General features: G+C 42.7%; 1 protein-coding gene across 3 annotated transcripts in view; it reads left to right on the top strand.

Annotated features, from left to right (window-relative positions):
* The window catches only part of LOC143808719 (cytochrome P450 2C14-like), a 564,240-nt gene that overhangs the window by 466,436 nt on the left and 81,064 nt on the right, over window positions 1-16,740 (top strand). For 2 of the 3 annotated variants that reach the window (XM_077291651.1, XM_077291650.1), the window contains 2 exons: window positions 11,825-12,021; window positions 13,837-13,999. In XM_077291651.1, the coding sequence (XP_077147766.1) occupies window positions 11,848-12,021; window positions 13,837-13,999 (337 nt within the window). In that variant the 5' untranslated portion in view covers window positions 11,825-11,847. Of the gene's footprint in view, window positions 1-4,350; window positions 4,579-11,824; window positions 12,022-13,836; window positions 14,000-16,740 lie in introns of those variants that run through there. The other variant, XM_077291652.1, reaches the window with a different exon arrangement.

Genomic DNA, 16,740 nt, shown 5'->3' with positions numbered 1-16,740 from the left:
ATCTTCTTTTTGGTTTATCAAGTTGACAACCCAGACACAATCCATTTAGAATCCATGCAGTTTTTTTAGTATTGTAATGGAATGGAAAATGTTTTTTTGTACAAGAAATAACACTGATGTTATAAAAACTGATTTCTGTTTTATCAACCAAACAACAATGAAAATCTGATTCAAGACACTGATTGAAATGAAGCTTGGTGTCATTTCTTCAGATTTGAGCTGAAAATGCTTGGCCTCTTTGCAGTCACTTATCTAGTCTTGGCTTTGTTGCCCTGCACGCTTATCTGTTGATTTACACAATACTCTATTTTGGGGGGAAATGACTGAGATCTGGTCAACTTTGGGATGCTGTGCTTCCATTGGTTCTGCTCTTGCTCCCTGTCCTCTTGTCACTCAGCCCCTTTTTCTCTTGGTTTTGCTCTCTTCTCTTCGTCACACTACCAGATTACGTCCCAGTGCTATGCGATGAAGCATCTCATATCATTCGGACCAGGGTTATTATATGGAGCAGCTCACGTGTGAGATTATTTTCTTATGCCAATTTCGGCATGAGAGACATCACAGCATGCTGCGATTGGCAGCTAGAATCGTGTCACTCGCACACATAAAAGTCTGAGTGCGAGTGAAACATTGGACTGCAATCCCAGTGCAGTCTGATATACACTGAGTCACATAATAGAGGAGATGGAGAAAATACTTTCTTTGTCTCCTCCGCATCTTTGCTGCGATTCTCTTATCTGAAAGGATGGGAGAACAGTAGCATGACACTCTGTTCCCGCTCGCAGCAGACCTTGACACAAGGGTCATTAGCATATTGCATCCAATGCTTTCTCATCGGTTGCTATACGCTAATCTGTTTCCAGTCTACGAGTCTCTTCTTCCTGTCATCCATGAAATTCTTCCTTCAGTAACTAGCCCTCTAACTTTTGCATCCTTGAAAAGGGCTCACCTTATGAGGTGGATCCTTTAAGCCCAGGTCCAGGTGTGCACATGAATATCGAGCATTGCTGCAGTAGCAGGAAGGCATGTGGGCAGTGAAAACGTCGATCACGGAAAGTAAGAGACAGTCAGGAGAAAGGAGAGCATCCATGAAACAAGGACTTGAAGCACTGGTGGCTCCATGCAGAATAGACACTGGAAAGTTCAAGACAATGCAGGCAGAAGCAAGTCAGAAGCTGATAGTAGTGCAGAGTAAAACAAATAAAACCAAGAGTCTTACTCCCAAGACACAGGTCTCAGTGTGGGCCTTATATAGGCCTAGACAGATGATGACATGGGAGCACGCTAGGCCACTTATAAAACCAAACGTGGAGCACAGCATAGGGCAGTTGACATAGGGGAAGGTGATGAAGCCTTGCCAAGTTGAGGCAGATGCATAACATATACAAAATTGTCACAAGAAGACAGGGTGAAACCGCGCTCAGGGGTGAATACTGCGTGGTGATGGGCGGCAAGTTGCTGGTATCTAGGTTCAGGGTGTCACCAAGACCACAGCTACAACTATATACCCTGCACAACTGTTGTTGGATGATTATTAGGAATAACGTCAAGAATGCATGCGTGTGTGTGTGTGCATAAAATCTGTGATAAAGAAAGGTGCTTACCCAATGTATAGATGCACTTGTGGTTCCACTGCGGAGTCCAAAGGATTGCCCAAACTGATTGACCGCTGTGTCGCTTGTTGCGGCATCGGTGGGGAGTTTGGGAGCAGGAAGGAGTGTAGCAGCTTGCGCGATACCTGGGAGCCCCGGCCGAAGGCGTCCCTGGTAACCGCGAGGAAAAAGATGGCTTCTAGCGCCGGCTCGCAGGTGCCTGTACAGTGACGTCACTAGAGCTACCGAGCGGCGTTGGGGCCAAAAAGGGAACGACTAACCAACGCGTTTCGAAGGTTCTCGGCCTTCTTCATCAGGGTTATTGTATGTCATTCCATCTTCTCCCTTTATACGCTACAGTTATGTTATTAACCCGCCCACAGCCTGCATCCCCACACAACTCATTTGGGTATGCTGCGTGTATTCTTTGATGTTATAGTGGGCTAAGCTCTGCGCACCAAGTGTGTGTTATTTATTACATCTGGGATATGACTGATTTAGGTCTCTAAAAATTGACTTCCACATTAATGAGTGGCTGAGTGTTTACAATTAAAATTAAATACTTTATTAGAACTACATGATTAAAACCTGAACAATATGTGTTACATATATAGTGAGTAGATCGCTCTGCTTATTTAAAAGAATATTGCACTTAGACAGTTATAAAAACTAAAAATTAAAAGGTATCTAACTTACTTAGGATTAAAATATTTAAAACTACTGTGTGAAACATATTATTTTGGATCAGTGGAGGCACCTGAAATAGGGACGTGGCCCTATCCTTGTGCCTGCTGCTACCCATTGGGACGCCTGGGGTAGTATCTATCCCTACATACACCAGAAATTAAATAGGACCCCCTGATTTATATTGCTTATCCATATTATGAGAATGGGATGGAATAGGAACCCCTGATTTATATTGCTTATCCCTATTATGGGAATGGGACGGGGGTTAATGGATAAATTATGTATCTGATGCGAAGGGGGTGGAAAAAGAGGAACAAGGAGGCTTAAGGGAAGGGGTCAACACCATGTATTAAATATGTAGAGATTAATTCTCATCTAGACATCCATTTTAGAGGGCATATAATTCCAACTCCTGGTTGAGGCCCCTTGGAGCTAGGCTATCCAGTAGAAATATCCATTGGGACTCGATTCTTGACATCTGCTTGAGGAAGTCCCCTTTCCTTGGGTTCGGTTGGATTTTCTGAATACCACAGAAGTGTATGTCTTTTACATTCCTCCCATGGTTCTCCACAAAATGTCGCGATAAGGGGTGTCCCATATGTCCCTTTTGGATGTTGGTGAGGTGCTCTTTGATTCGTATCCTGAGTTCCCTCTTGGTTCGACCGACATACAATTTTCTGCAAGGGCAAATAATAATATATATAACCCCCATGGAGAAGCAGGAGATTTTGTTTTTAATACTGAAGGTTTTAGTATTATTAGTGTCCATAAAATGGACTTGGCAGGTTTTCTTGAACGTTGTATTAATACAACTGAAACATCTGCCGCAAGGTGTAAACCCCACATTGGAACTTGGGGGAACTCTAGTGTTCAGTGTTGGTTTATTAAGAGCCAGTTTTCTTGTTGGGGCAAGAAGATTGCCCAAGGTTTGGGCTTTCTTGAAGACGAACTTAGGGTGCGGTGGTAGAAATTCTCCCACCACCTTATCCCTTAATAAGAGTGCCCAGTGTTTGCATATGATGCTCTGGAATTTCTTATATCCTGTGTGGAATTGTGTAACAATTGGTAGGGTTTTTATTTGTTCTGGAATGCTAGTCATCTCCCCCACTTTGGTTCTACTTCCATCTATTAATGAGTCTCTCGATATATCCCTCACTTCATTTCTGGCTCTTTCCAGTGCAGTTAGGGGATACCCTTTTTCCACGAGTTGCTGTGTCAGGTGCTCTCATTCGTTCTCATAATCCTTTATGTTCATGCAGTTTCGTCGGACTCTAGTAAACTGGCCCTTGGGGATATTATTAAGCCAAACAGGCATGTGACAGCTGGTTAGATGGATGTAGCTGTTTGCGTCAACCTCCTTCCGGTAGCATTTGGTGCGCAATTGGCCTCCCTCAATTTATATAGTGAGGTCCTCTTGGATGAACTGGATCTGATTATCTTGGTAAATCCCCAGTTTCTGGAGGAAGCAACCCGCCGCTAAGCATCCTTTTTCTTGGTTGATCACAGTTTATAGTGATTTTATATCCAGGGTTGCTAGCAGATATTGTGGTTTCCAGGCAATTGTGTTTAGGACTTGTAGAACGTGCCCTGTGTCCTTCAAATATGCCGGGATGAGTTGCATTGCACTTTTGCAGATGAGTATCCACATATTGGGATAGATTCGCCGTCAGGCTGTCAACTATTTGATGCATATCAACCTTTACCCAGTGGATCCGTGCAGCCTGGAGGACATATTAACCAGAGGAGGAGGTGAGCTGACAATCTCATTTTATAGTCATAATATTATGTCATACTACATGACAATGGGCCTTTTAAGGCTCTGAGATACTTCGTTGGAATCGAGCAATCGATAAAGGATAAACATAGTTGTAGCATGTGTGGCACGTATGAAAATCCCTGTGTGCGTATTTGGACTGTACATCTGTTCCTGTCTGCTGTTGCCCTCAGTTCGGTTACTTTTGCCCTTACCTAAGATGGAGTCACTGGCCTCACGGGGGCCATCTTGCTTCCTGTCAGACTTTCCCTGTTCCTGTCTGTGGTGTATATAAGGAAGCTCTGTATATTACTCATTGCTTGAGTATCTTGTTCCTGGACTTGTGATCAATCTGGAAGAACTGCTATCTTGCTGGTTTCTTCGTTACCTTGGGATACCCCATCTGTCTCCGGATCTACGTCTCTTCATCGTAAGACTTGTTTCCCTGGATCTGCGCTGCACTCATCTCTGCTGCTGGACTGTTCCCTGCTAGGGGGCCTGGCCTGGTCTCCAGGTCTCTGGACCTGACATACTTGGACCTCCACGGTCTGTACATGTGCTTACTGCTTATCCAGCTCTGTCTGCTACTAACCTGCTGTGTCATAGCTGTTTACCTGCATACCATCATAAATATTCTTGAACTTTTAACCTGTTGTCTCTTGGCCTCTTTTCTGACCCATGATACTGATCTCCACTGCACTTAGCACTAAGTTTATAACACCCTGCTTCATACTAATGTGTGATTTCAGAGCCCTGTTCTCTTAAACTGTGGTGTTCCAGCTTTGAAAAGTTGATATATTTTATGATGGGAACATCTATTAGTGTTTTTGAAGGCGTTTCTGATCTTCAATAGTTTTAGCAGAGACCATAAAGTTTAGGGCATAATAAGATTTCCGTTCTTCATTCTGCAAGTTAATATATTTTTTTTACATTTTCCAAAATTGATTTCATTCCCTTCTTAGCTGTCTCTTGAAATGCTAGTTTGACAACGAAATGTCATCCAAAAATTTTAACCCCTTCCTGATAAGGCCAATTTTTATATTTTCCACCCTTCTCCCATAGAGCTATAATTTTCTTTTTCTGTCGACATAGTCATATGAGAACTTGCTTTTTGTTGGAAGAGTTGCAATTTTAGGGTTCACTCACACTGTTATATAACATGGCCGAATGCTATCCAATATTTTATCAGATAGCACTTGGCCCAATGTTTTACTCTACAGCAGTGCAGATTCACGATTATGTATGTTCTCATGCCAATACGTCATGAGAAAACAATCGCAGCATGCTGCGAGTGGTTTTGATAATCAGATCAATTCACCCAATGAAATCTATAGATGTGTTTGAAATATCGGATTTCTTACTTGGTAAGCTGTGGATGATTCCTTCTCAAGGTTTCCAGCAAGTAGGAAAAAATAGGTAACCTGTAGTGATGAGCGAATATACTTGTTACTCGAGATTTCCCGAGCACGCTCGGGTGTCCTCCTTTTTAGTGCTCGGCGTTTTAGTTTTTAGTGCCGCAGCTGAATGATTTACATCTGTTAGCCATCATAAGTACATGTGGGGGTTGCCTGGTTGCTAGGCAATCCCCGCATGTACTTATACTGGCTAACAGATGTAAAACATTCAGCTGTGGCAAGAAAACCTAATCTCCGAGCACTAAAAAATACTCTGACCCCTGAGCATGCTCTAGAAATCTCAAATAATGAGTATATTCGCTCATCACTAGTAACCTGGAATGGTGGAGAATTGAGGACTCCAAAAATGTCAGGAATGGTCTGATAGAATACATAGGAGATGGGGTAATTAACTCCAGGAACATATATTTTATTTAAAAACTAGTGCGGTTGAAACACACTGGTGATGGTGAAGAAAACTCAATGTGTTTTGGCTAAGAAGCCTTCATCCGGTTACTAGAGTAAAATGTGACATAAAATCCATTTATGCGTTTTATGGATCGCAGTGGGCCAGACTTCCAAATTGTTAGTCCAGTCATTGATTCCGTCTCATATATCGATGAAGTAAATGAAAACAGCTTTCATTACTTAGTTCGCATACAGATAAAAAAAGAAATAACTGAATTGCATTTTACATCAATCTAACATTAGTCTGAAGAGAGATAAATGAACAAGTAACTTACAGACTACACTGGAGCGTTGCAGTCTGTGTATAAGTTACAAAGACCTGAGGGACCCAAAAAGATGAGGGAATTTTGGCCCTGTTGAAATAGTGTCACTGAGGGGCAGTAACCCAAAACACAGTGTCTGCAAATTGAGATTCTGGTTTGGCTTTTATCCTAAGTCATGTGACAAGGCTCGTTAAAGGGTCAACATTGACTTGTAGGATTGCTGCCTTCCAATAGGTGGCACTAGAGTTCTAGCTCTCTTCTTCTCTGAAGAGACAATTTGCATAATTAGCATATTACCCAGAGGAGCATTGCGGCTTTAAGTCTCCTCATCTAGGCATGCTTACCATGTCGATCTCCGCAAGGAGAAACAATTTTTCTTGGATAAATGTGCTGCAGGTAACTGGCGCATGCAATAGGACTTTAGATTCATTTTGTATGGTTGCACCGGAACGATGCACGATTGTACTGTCACCTATCCACCCAACTAGTGGCATGTGGGAAGCAACTCAGCTTGGAAAGGAGCAATGCCCTGTTGATTTCCAAGTTACTACACCCCTAGCAGTCTACAGACATATTTGGATACTAAATTTGTCATAAGTGATTTTAGGGATTCAACACACATGGAGTTCATTCCACACACCTATCCCGCCGCCTTCTTGTCATGGGGAGAGGTGAATGCAATGCTAATCGGTATAATGTATTTAATATGGAGACAATGAACAAATTAATTTTTATGTCTTCTCTATTAGGGATCAAGTTCCCGCCACTGCACAGGGGGAATCTTGAGCCATGTCTGCTGCAGTCTCCCATTCTACATCAGCCACAGTGGAACCTGCTCAGTGGAGACGTCGGTCCCAGCATCTCGCTCAGTTTGATATTGTGCAAAGGGTTACTGCTAGTGTTGAGCATTCCGATACCGCAAGTATCGGGTATCGGCTGATATTTGCGGTATCGAGTTCCGATATTTTTGCGATATCAGGAATCGGTATCGGGATCCATATTCATGTGTAAAATAAAGAATAAAAAATAGAGATATACTCACCCCTCCGGAGGCCCCTGGACCTTAGCACTGTAACCGGCAGCCTCCGTTCCTAAGAATGAGCGCGTGAAGGACCTTCGATGACGTCGTGGCTTGTGATTGGTCGTGTGACCGCTCATGTGACCGCTCACGCGACCAATCACAAGCCGTGACGTCATCGAAGGTCCTTCACGCGCTCATTCTTAGGAACGGAGGCTGCCGGTTACAGCGCTAAGCTCCAGGGGCCTCCGGAGGGGTGAGTATATCCCTATTTTTTATTTTTATTCTTTATTTTACACATGAATATGGATCCCAGGGCCTGAAGGAGAGTTTCCTCTCCTTCAGACCTTGGGAACAATCCAGGATCACTTCCGATATTTGTGTCCCATTGACTTGTATTAGTATCGGGTATCGGTGATATCCGATATTTTTCGGATATCGGCCGATACTATCCAATACCGATACTTTCAAATATCGGAAGTAGTGTTGAGCATTCCGATACTGCAAGTATCAAGTATTGGCCGATACTTGCGGTATCGGAATTCCGATACCGAGTTACGATACTTTTGTGGTATCGGGAATCGGTATTGGATCCATATTAATTTGTAAAATAAAGAATTAAAATAAAAAATATTGATATACTCACCTCTCCGGAGGGCCCCCGCACCTCACCGCTGTTAACCGGCAGCCTTCTTTGCTTAAAATGAGCGCGTTTAGGGCCTTCCATGACGTCACGGCTTCTGATTGGTCGCGTGCCACTCATGTGGGTCAATCACAAGCCGCGACGTCATTCTCAGGCCCTAAACTCCTCATTCTAGGAATTTAGGACCTGAGAATGACGTCGCGGCTTGTGATTGGTCGCGTGGCGGTCACATGAGCGGCACGCGACCAATCAGAAGCCGTGACGTCATGGAAGGCCCTAAACCCGTTCATTTTAAGCAAAGAAGGCTGCCAGTTAACAGCGGTAAGGTGCGGGGGCCTCCGGAGAGGTGAGTATATCAATATTTTTTTATTTTAATTCTTTATTTTACACATTAATATGGATCCCAGGGCCTGAAGGAGAGTTTCCTCTCCTTCAGACCCTGGGAACCATCAGGATACCGTCCGATACTTGGTGTCCCATTGACTTGTATTGGTATCGGGTATCGGTATCGGCGATATCCGATACTTTTTGGGCATCGGCCGATACTATCTGATACCGATACTTTCAAGTATCGGATGGTATCGCTCAACACTAATCGGAAGGTATTGCTCAACACTAGTTACTGCTGTCTTTCCAGGATCTGGTTTTGTAGCCAGCACTGGGCAGTGGCGAGCAGGTTTTTCTGGGACTAAGTCCTGCTTTGCACACATTGACCATGCCCATGGGAGTGACCATTGGGTCACACGCTCAGGTCCTGTAGCAGCTCCAATTGGACCACTAGGAAGGTCCTTGTCAGCTGCAGCTATTTAAGGTTCCCATGGCCGCACGGCCGTGTGCTAGTATCAACATATGTTATGAGCTTTACTACTTGAAGGTCATGTCTGCATGTGGTCAGGGTTGGCTGAAATAAGCCCCTAGAATACCGGCACCTCCGGTGAGGAGTTTTGTATGCTTGGATTCAGGACATGGCTGAAATAGGCCCCTAGTATTCTGGCACCTCCGGTGAGGAGTTGTTTGTGTGCTATGCTGTCTGCATGACCACTCTTTGCATTGCTCAGTTAGGTAGCTGTGATCCTCTGTGAGGTTAACAGGGCACAGCATTTTCATATCTTTACGATTCTGTGAAGTTAACAGAGTTAGCTTATACCGCCATATAGTGCCGCCAATTACTTTGCAGCAGATATCTCTGCACGTTGGACCCCGGGCTGCAAACGCACCTTGTTGTTTCCTTCCTATACTTGATGTATTCCACCAGCCCTAACAGAATACTAGAGCCAGGGTCTAGCTAAGTAATGGTGGACAAGCAGCGATTGCAGGAGTACCTCCAGCAGCTGGAGGGCAGGTTGGTGACTCTCGAGCATGAAACCTCAGCTGTGGATGTAACTGCAATAGCTGTTCAGGCTGCTAGCACGGCTGCAGCAATTTTTTCCACTGTCACCTCCGTTCCGACTTTATCCCATCTCCCGCTGCGAGAGAAATTCTCTGGTGACAATAAAACCTGTAGAGGTTTCGTGAGCCAGTGCGGTATACACCTTGAGCTTCGGGCTGCACATTTTCCTACAGAGAGGGCAAGGGTGGGATTTATAATCTCTCTTCTGTCGGACAGGGCGTTGGAGTGGGCTACGCCACTGTGGGAGTGCGACGATCATGTGGTGCGGAATGCTTCTCGGTTCTTGAGCACTTTGAAGCAGGTATTTTTAGGACCTCGAGTCACCCATAATATGGTGCTCTAACTACTGGCATTGACTCAGGGGTCGTCCATGGTCAGCCATTTTGCAGTCCGTTTCTGGACTTTAGCCTCTGAGCTGGAGTGGCCAGATAAAGCTCTCATCCCAGTGTTTTGGAGGGGTCTGGCTGACCATGTGAAGGACGCTTTGGCTACTAGAGAGATTCCCGCCACAGTAGAGGGGCTCATAGCTATATCAACTTGCATCGACCTTTGTTTTCATGAGGGAAGGTTGGAGCGAGCCCAGTGTAGGCAGAGGTTTTGGCTGGCTCCCACCTTCGCCAAACCTCTGGAATCTCCGGTCCAGGTGCCCGAGTCACATGAGGCCATAGACCTGTCATGAGCGGGATCCAAGTCCCGGTCCGCTCGTGCACTTAAGGTCTGTCATATTTGCCGGCAGTCAGGACATCTTGCCTCTAGGTGTTTTCAGGTGTTGGGGGATCGTCGGCGTCTAGTGGTAGTTGGAGGAGGACCACTAGACACGAAGACATTTTCCTTTAAATTGTCCTTCAAGGGGACAATTACCATAGGCCCATCCACTCTTATGGTAGAGCTTTACGTGGACTCCGGGGCGGAAGGCAACTTTATGTCATCTGCTTTCGCCCAGCGACACGCAATATCCCTGGTGATGCTCGCTAAACCTGTGACCGTTCGAGTGATAAATGGGTCAACACTACTCTCATAGATTACACACCAAACCATTCCATTCACTCTCTCCATGTCTCCATCTCATCAGGAGATTATTTCCCTACTTGTCATTCCCAAGGGAATTGATGAAGTCCTGTTGGGGATACCATGGTTACGCTACCATTCTCCTCATATAGAGTGGTCCTCAGGGAGAATTCTGGGATGGAGTAAATCCTGTGAGGGTAGATGTCAAAGGGAGTGCGTTCAGGTTGCTACAACTGAGATACCCGCAGATCTTTCCTCTCTTCCCAAGCACTATTGGTCCTATGCGGACGTGTTCTCCAAAAGGGCTACGGAGACCCCTCCACCTCACCGCCCCTATGACTGTCCTATTGACCTCTTGCCTGGTGCAGAGCTTCCCCAGGGTCGAGTCTATCCGTTATGTCCTCCAGAGACAGAGGCAATGTCCCAGTATATCCGAGAAAATCTGGCAAGAGGATTCATTAGGAAGTCAGTGTCACCTGCAGGGGCTGGGTTCTGCTTCGTACAGAAGAAGAGAGGAGAACTGCGTCCATGCATAGACTACTGGGGTCTTAACACCATCACCGTTAAGACTAAGTACCCACTACCCCTGATATCTGAGCTTTTTGATAGGCTATGTGGAGCAAGGGTATTTACTAAATTAGATCTGCGGGGGTGACTTTGGTGAAATGTTAAAAACATACAGTTCTGCCATTGTTTTCTGGGATCCAATTGTACAGCATTCAGTTTATGGTACAAAAAAAGCTTGACAATGTTATTCACCTGGTCTGTTCTTTAATGACGATATCAAACTTATATAATTTTTTTTATACTTAAGAATTTCAAAACAAATTCAGAACTTTTTAAAAAAGTGATTTGTGTTGCCACATTCTCAGGTCTATGACTCTTTTCTTGTTTTTCTGCTCATGGAGGTTTGCAAGGGCTTTTTGTCACTACCTCAGTTTAGCAGCAGTGACCAAACATGCGCAATGCTTACAAGCTCTTTCCAATATGACCATTGTTATCTCTCTATCCTGGACAGCTTCAGTACCACTGGCTCCTCCATTACTAAAGAGGTAAAGCCTCATATGGCAGTATCAGAGATGACACTTTTTTTGCCAGTAGTGCAATGATTCCACATGTCCAAACTTTGAAACAAACTGGAGCATTGTTGCCCCAGCAAGCAGGAGCCGGGGGAATGGTGTGTTCTTGCCCTGAACAAGAAGATGAGACAACACCTTTAAATACGTATGTCATCAATCAACCAAACAAGAAGCAAATAGAACAGAATAACACATGATGACTCCAGTTCAGGAAACACAGAGTTTAATTTTAGTATGGAACGATAGCGATGCATAGGTCTGCATAGGAGCTACAGATATAACATTCAAGGATACTGGCTGATCAATATTTAGCAAATTTGTTTAATTTAATTTAAGTACATTGGAGCAATAAACAAACTTGGCAAATGTGCACACACCTTTAATATCAAAGTGTAGAAAATTAAAGGAAAAATAAAAGGAAAATTAAAAGGAATTCTTTAATTTTTTTCAAATTTTGTGGATGTCAGGACAATAGTCCTCCTTTAAATGTGTACACAAGCTTCATCCATGTCTTCTGTTCCTTTTCTAGGTTTTACAGAGCTCGAATTCACCATGGACCCGGTCACTGTTCTCCTCTCCATCCTTGTCATCTTATTTTTGGCCAATGCCTTTAAGAACCAGAAACAAGGAAATTACAAAAATTTCCCACCTGGACCAAAACCTTTACCGATCATTGGGAATATTCTAACGATGGACATGTCAAAACCTTACAAAACGTTCATGGAGGTAATAATGAAACTATAATATAAATCTGGTGTGCACTATGATTTCTGGCCACATTTTAAGAATGTACCATGCCAGGAGCTGCATAAAACGCAGAGGTATTATCATCTGGGACATTTATGGTAAATTGACAGAATATGTCATTAACATCTGAGCAGTGGGAGTCTGAGAAGAATATCTCCTTTTAGTCTTCAGATCCCTTATTGTGATCCTCAATGGGAATACTGTTATAAGAATGGTTGTTCAGTGGTTAGAATTGTTTCTTTGCAGCACTGCGGTTCTGGGTTCAAATCCCACCAAGGACAATATCTAACGAGTTTGTATGTTCTCCCATTGTTTGCATGGGTTTCCTAAAGGTTCTCTGGCTTCCTCCCACCTGCAGAAAATGATAACTCTATACCTGGCACCATGAAGTCAATCTGAAGGCACCATGTTGTAGAGCAGGGAGAGCTGAGAAGATTTAAATATAGTTTTGTGAGAAAATACTCAGTATAATTTATGTTTCAGTCATTTAAACCACCGCTCTTTTTGGGATTTTAAGTTCAGTGGGCCATCCCATCAGTGACTGACAGCCTTCCTTGTATAAGTGTGTATACAGAGATAACAGTCACTGATAGGACTACCCACTGGACCAAAAATCAGTGAAAAAAGAGCCGAGGATTCAATGATTAAAACACAGGTTATACTGAATATTTTCTCACTTAACTATATAAAATCTGTTCAGCTCCTCCTGATTTATGACATGTTGCCTGCTGATTGAACTCCATTTTCATGGTGACAGATTCCCTTAAAATTACAGTCATAATAATGTATACATTCAAGGCTAGTAAGAAGTATGGAGATAGACATCAGCAACCGTTCGAGCAAATTTTACTTACTGGGAGGCTACAATTTGATGATTGGTGAGTCGGTTTAAGCAGCAGCAGGCTTGATGATTTGTATGCATTGTCAATAATTTGTTGCTATGTGCAACAGTTTGATGGTAAACACCTCAGCAGCACTTCCTTCTCACTAGTCTCTGTCTCCTGAACAATGCAGCTCATGAAACATCCACAGTAATGATCAAGGACTCCCTTTATGGTCACCACTTTTATAGGAGCATTCTCATGTTATTAAATTGCTCTAATTACTTAGCATGAAAATCAGCAAGTTTGCAATTACCTAACTTGCTTTATCTATCTTCTGGCATTCTTTTGATGTGAAAGCTTTTATCTTTCACAGTGTACAGCTGGTTTTTACAAAGCTCAGCAACCTGTGTCTACCCAGACCCTGGCCGAATATGTGCAGCACTTGGATTACAGGAGAGAGGTTAACTCCTAAGTTTCCTACCATCTTTCTTCAGCCCATTGGTTTCCATCCATCAATTAGCTGTTCGCCTCCCACTCCTATTTCTCTGTTAGTAAGACATCTACGAACCATACAGCATGCCAGTAGTGGTTATAAAACTACATTTTTCTGACAAATTCACAATATATCTATGTTATTACTCTTTGGAGCTCTGGTTTCTGAAAATTGAGTTATTGAATTTTAGCTAAGACATTTTTTACTTGTATAAAGTTAACTAAAGTTAATTTGGTGGACTTGTCATATGTTGGCTTGTCTGATTCAGTAAACACATGTTCTCCCAAATTTGTTGCATCTAGAACTAAATTTTGTAGCAGTAGTTTTAAATCTTTGACTAAATTGCCTACCAGATGTTACTAGTTGGTCATGCTGCTCCAGAATGGGTACTGCATGTGGGATGCAAGTATTTTTTTTTTAAATGGACATGTCAGGAGTAGTGCACAGAGTTAATCATTGCTTATCTTGTGTTCACAGCTTTCTAAGACATACGGTCCAATCTTCAGTGTCCAGATAGGCATGACAAAATCAGTTGTACTATGTGGTTATGAAACTGTCAAGGATGCTCTCATCAACCATGGTGATGTATTTGCTGACAGACCTCTGGCTCCAGTGACTACGAAAGCTTTTAAAAATTATGGTAAGCATGTTTTCCTTTAATTATGTCTTAAGCTCCCTCAAAAAGTTGAGGTATGGAGCTGTGCCTATCCCAGAGACTGATGGCTCTAAAAAAAAGTCTAATCACACCTTTAGTGCCTCAGGCAATAACAACTATGGCATCTAAGAAGTTCAACTGGAGTAGGGAGCTCCTGCTATTTACCCACCGTCAAGAGGAGATGATGGCTTACCAAGACATTTCTATGGAAATTTGTTTTATTTTCCCATTCTTTACCATAAATGTATACTGTTTCTGTATTTTGCTAATAGATTATTTATTATAGAGCAGTATGCTGTTCAAAACATATTTATTTTAAGATAAACAGCGTTGGCAAAAATTGTAGAGAGGTTAGCCAATCTATAAAAATATGTAGGTAAAACCAATAAACTTATTGAAAAAGAAGAAATGATTCCAGCTCCAGGAATAAAATGTAGAAACTTTATTAGTACATATTAAAACGCTGCTGAGACATGACCGGCATGGTCGGTAGGGCAGAGTAACCAACACCCGACTGGACGCGTTTCGAGCACGAGCGTGCTCTTAGTCCTCAGTGTGCTGATGGGAACACGGGTTGCAATAAAAAAAGGTTCACAGCAGGTGAATACAATTAAAATAAGTATAGGATGTGACTAAATCCTAAATAAACACAACAAAGTGAACAAATAAAGCTGTGTAACAATTCGATTAACAGGAATAATTATAAGGAACATGCAAGTTTAGAAGGAACTAAAGAGATCTAAGAAAAACCGCAAGACTGATTAATAATGGAGCATAATCTCTCTCCTAAGGTTTAACCCTGAAGGGGCTCCGGTATTAAGCCTGAAGATCCAGAAAGCCTCTCTATCACGCAGCTTCTTTTCCCTATCACCACCTCGTATATCTTTATGTATCTGTTCAATGGCAAATGTTCTAAGATACGTGGTGTGCCTGTTATGATTTTTTATAAAATGATTGGATACATTGGATACGTGTCGAAGTGTAGGATGTACTATGTCGTAAAGATGTTCTCTGAATCTTTCTTTGAACTTCCTGATAGTAGATCCAACATAGGACAATTTACATTCAGTACATTCGACAATGTAAACCACATAATCAGAATTACAATTAAGAAATATTTTTTATGGGAAAAGTGGTTAAATTTTGTGAACAATTGAAATATGCTTTTTCTTTTCATATAAGTACAAGTCTTACACGAATGCGATCCGCATTTGAAACAACCTGTAGTAGATAACCAGTCTGAATGATTTTTAGTCTTTTTAGAATACAAAAATCTAGGTGATAAAACATTTTACCAGAGTGGGAGCACGTCTTGGTACGATTCTAATGTCATCTTTCAGAATGGAATCCATGATGCGGTCATCTCTCTGAGTATGTTTAAATTACGTGTGACAGTTTGGGAAATAGATTTTAAAAAGTACTGTAAGTGAGGACTAAGACAGGTTGTACCGAGTGCGCATTACGATGGGAGTTATTATTATTTGTTTGAGTGCGGCTATCCATTAGCAACGGTTCAATAAGCTCTGACCTTTGTTTGGAATCAGCAATGTTAAAGGCTCTGTTTAGAGTCCAGTTAGGATATTTTCTGTGGTGAAGACTCTGTTTAATGTTTGATTTTTCACCGCTGAACGAAGATTCAAGGCTGCAGTTTCTGCGTGCCCTCAAAGCTTCACCCAGAGGAATGGACTGGATGGTATGTGGGGGATGGAAACTTTTTGCATGTAAAATAGTGTTACCTGTGGTTTCTTTTCGATATGTATGACTTCTGATGTTTTCAAAAGGAATGCCTTCCAGGCAAAGATCCAAAAAATTAATACAGTTTTTCTTCCATGAAAGGGGCGGGAGAAAACATTCCAAGTGCCCCCCTCATCTTTCAGAATCGTCTCAGGAGCCAGAACAGAATTCCTCATTAAATGTCCTCAATTTATCATCTACTATTTTTTCTGATATTGACATTAAATTGTTATCCTGTGGTTTGAATTTTGCACCTACTAATAAAGAATTAGATGTTTTTTTCCACTCTAAAGGACATAAATAAATTTGTTCGAGACTTAACAGTCAAAAGGCATTTTTTTGAAGAGCCCAATAAAAAGATTGATTCTACTTGTATTTTTCCTTCAAATTACTTTTTTAATAACCCCTATCGTAATGCGCACTCGGTACAACCTGTCTAAGGGTACTGTCACACAGTGCAATTACGATCGCTATGACAGTACGATTCGTGACGTTCTAGCGATATCGTTACGATATCGCAGTGTCTGACACGCAGCAGCGATCAGGGACCCTGCTGAGAATCGTACGTCGTAGCAGATCGTTTGAAACTTTCTTTTGTCGCTGGATCTCCCGCTGTCATCGCTGGATCGTTGTGTGTGACAGCGATCCAGCGATGCGTTCGCTGGTAACCAGGGTAAACATCGGGTTACTAAGCGCAGGGCCGCGCTTAGTAACCCGATGTTTACCGTGGTTACCAGCGTAAAAGTAAAAAAAAACAAACCGTACATACTCACCATGTGATGTCCGTCAGGTCCCTTGCAGTCTGCTTCCCTCTCTGACTGTGAGCGCCGGCCGGAAAGTGAGAGCAGATCACAGCGGTGATCACCGCTGCGCTCTGCTCTCACTGTACGGCTGCACTCAGTCAGAGCGGGAAGCAGACTGCAAGGGACCTGACGGACATCACATGGTGAGTATGTACGGTTTTTTTTTTTTTACTTTTACGCTGGTAACCA

This window comes from Ranitomeya variabilis, chromosome 2, assembly GCF_051348905.1.
Source record: "Ranitomeya variabilis isolate aRanVar5 chromosome 2, aRanVar5.hap1, whole genome shotgun sequence".
NCBI lineage: Eukaryota > Metazoa > Chordata > Amphibia > Anura > Dendrobatidae > Ranitomeya > Ranitomeya variabilis.
The sequence above is the reverse complement of the archived record's forward strand: the minus strand, read 5'-3'. Positions and strand labels throughout refer to the sequence as shown.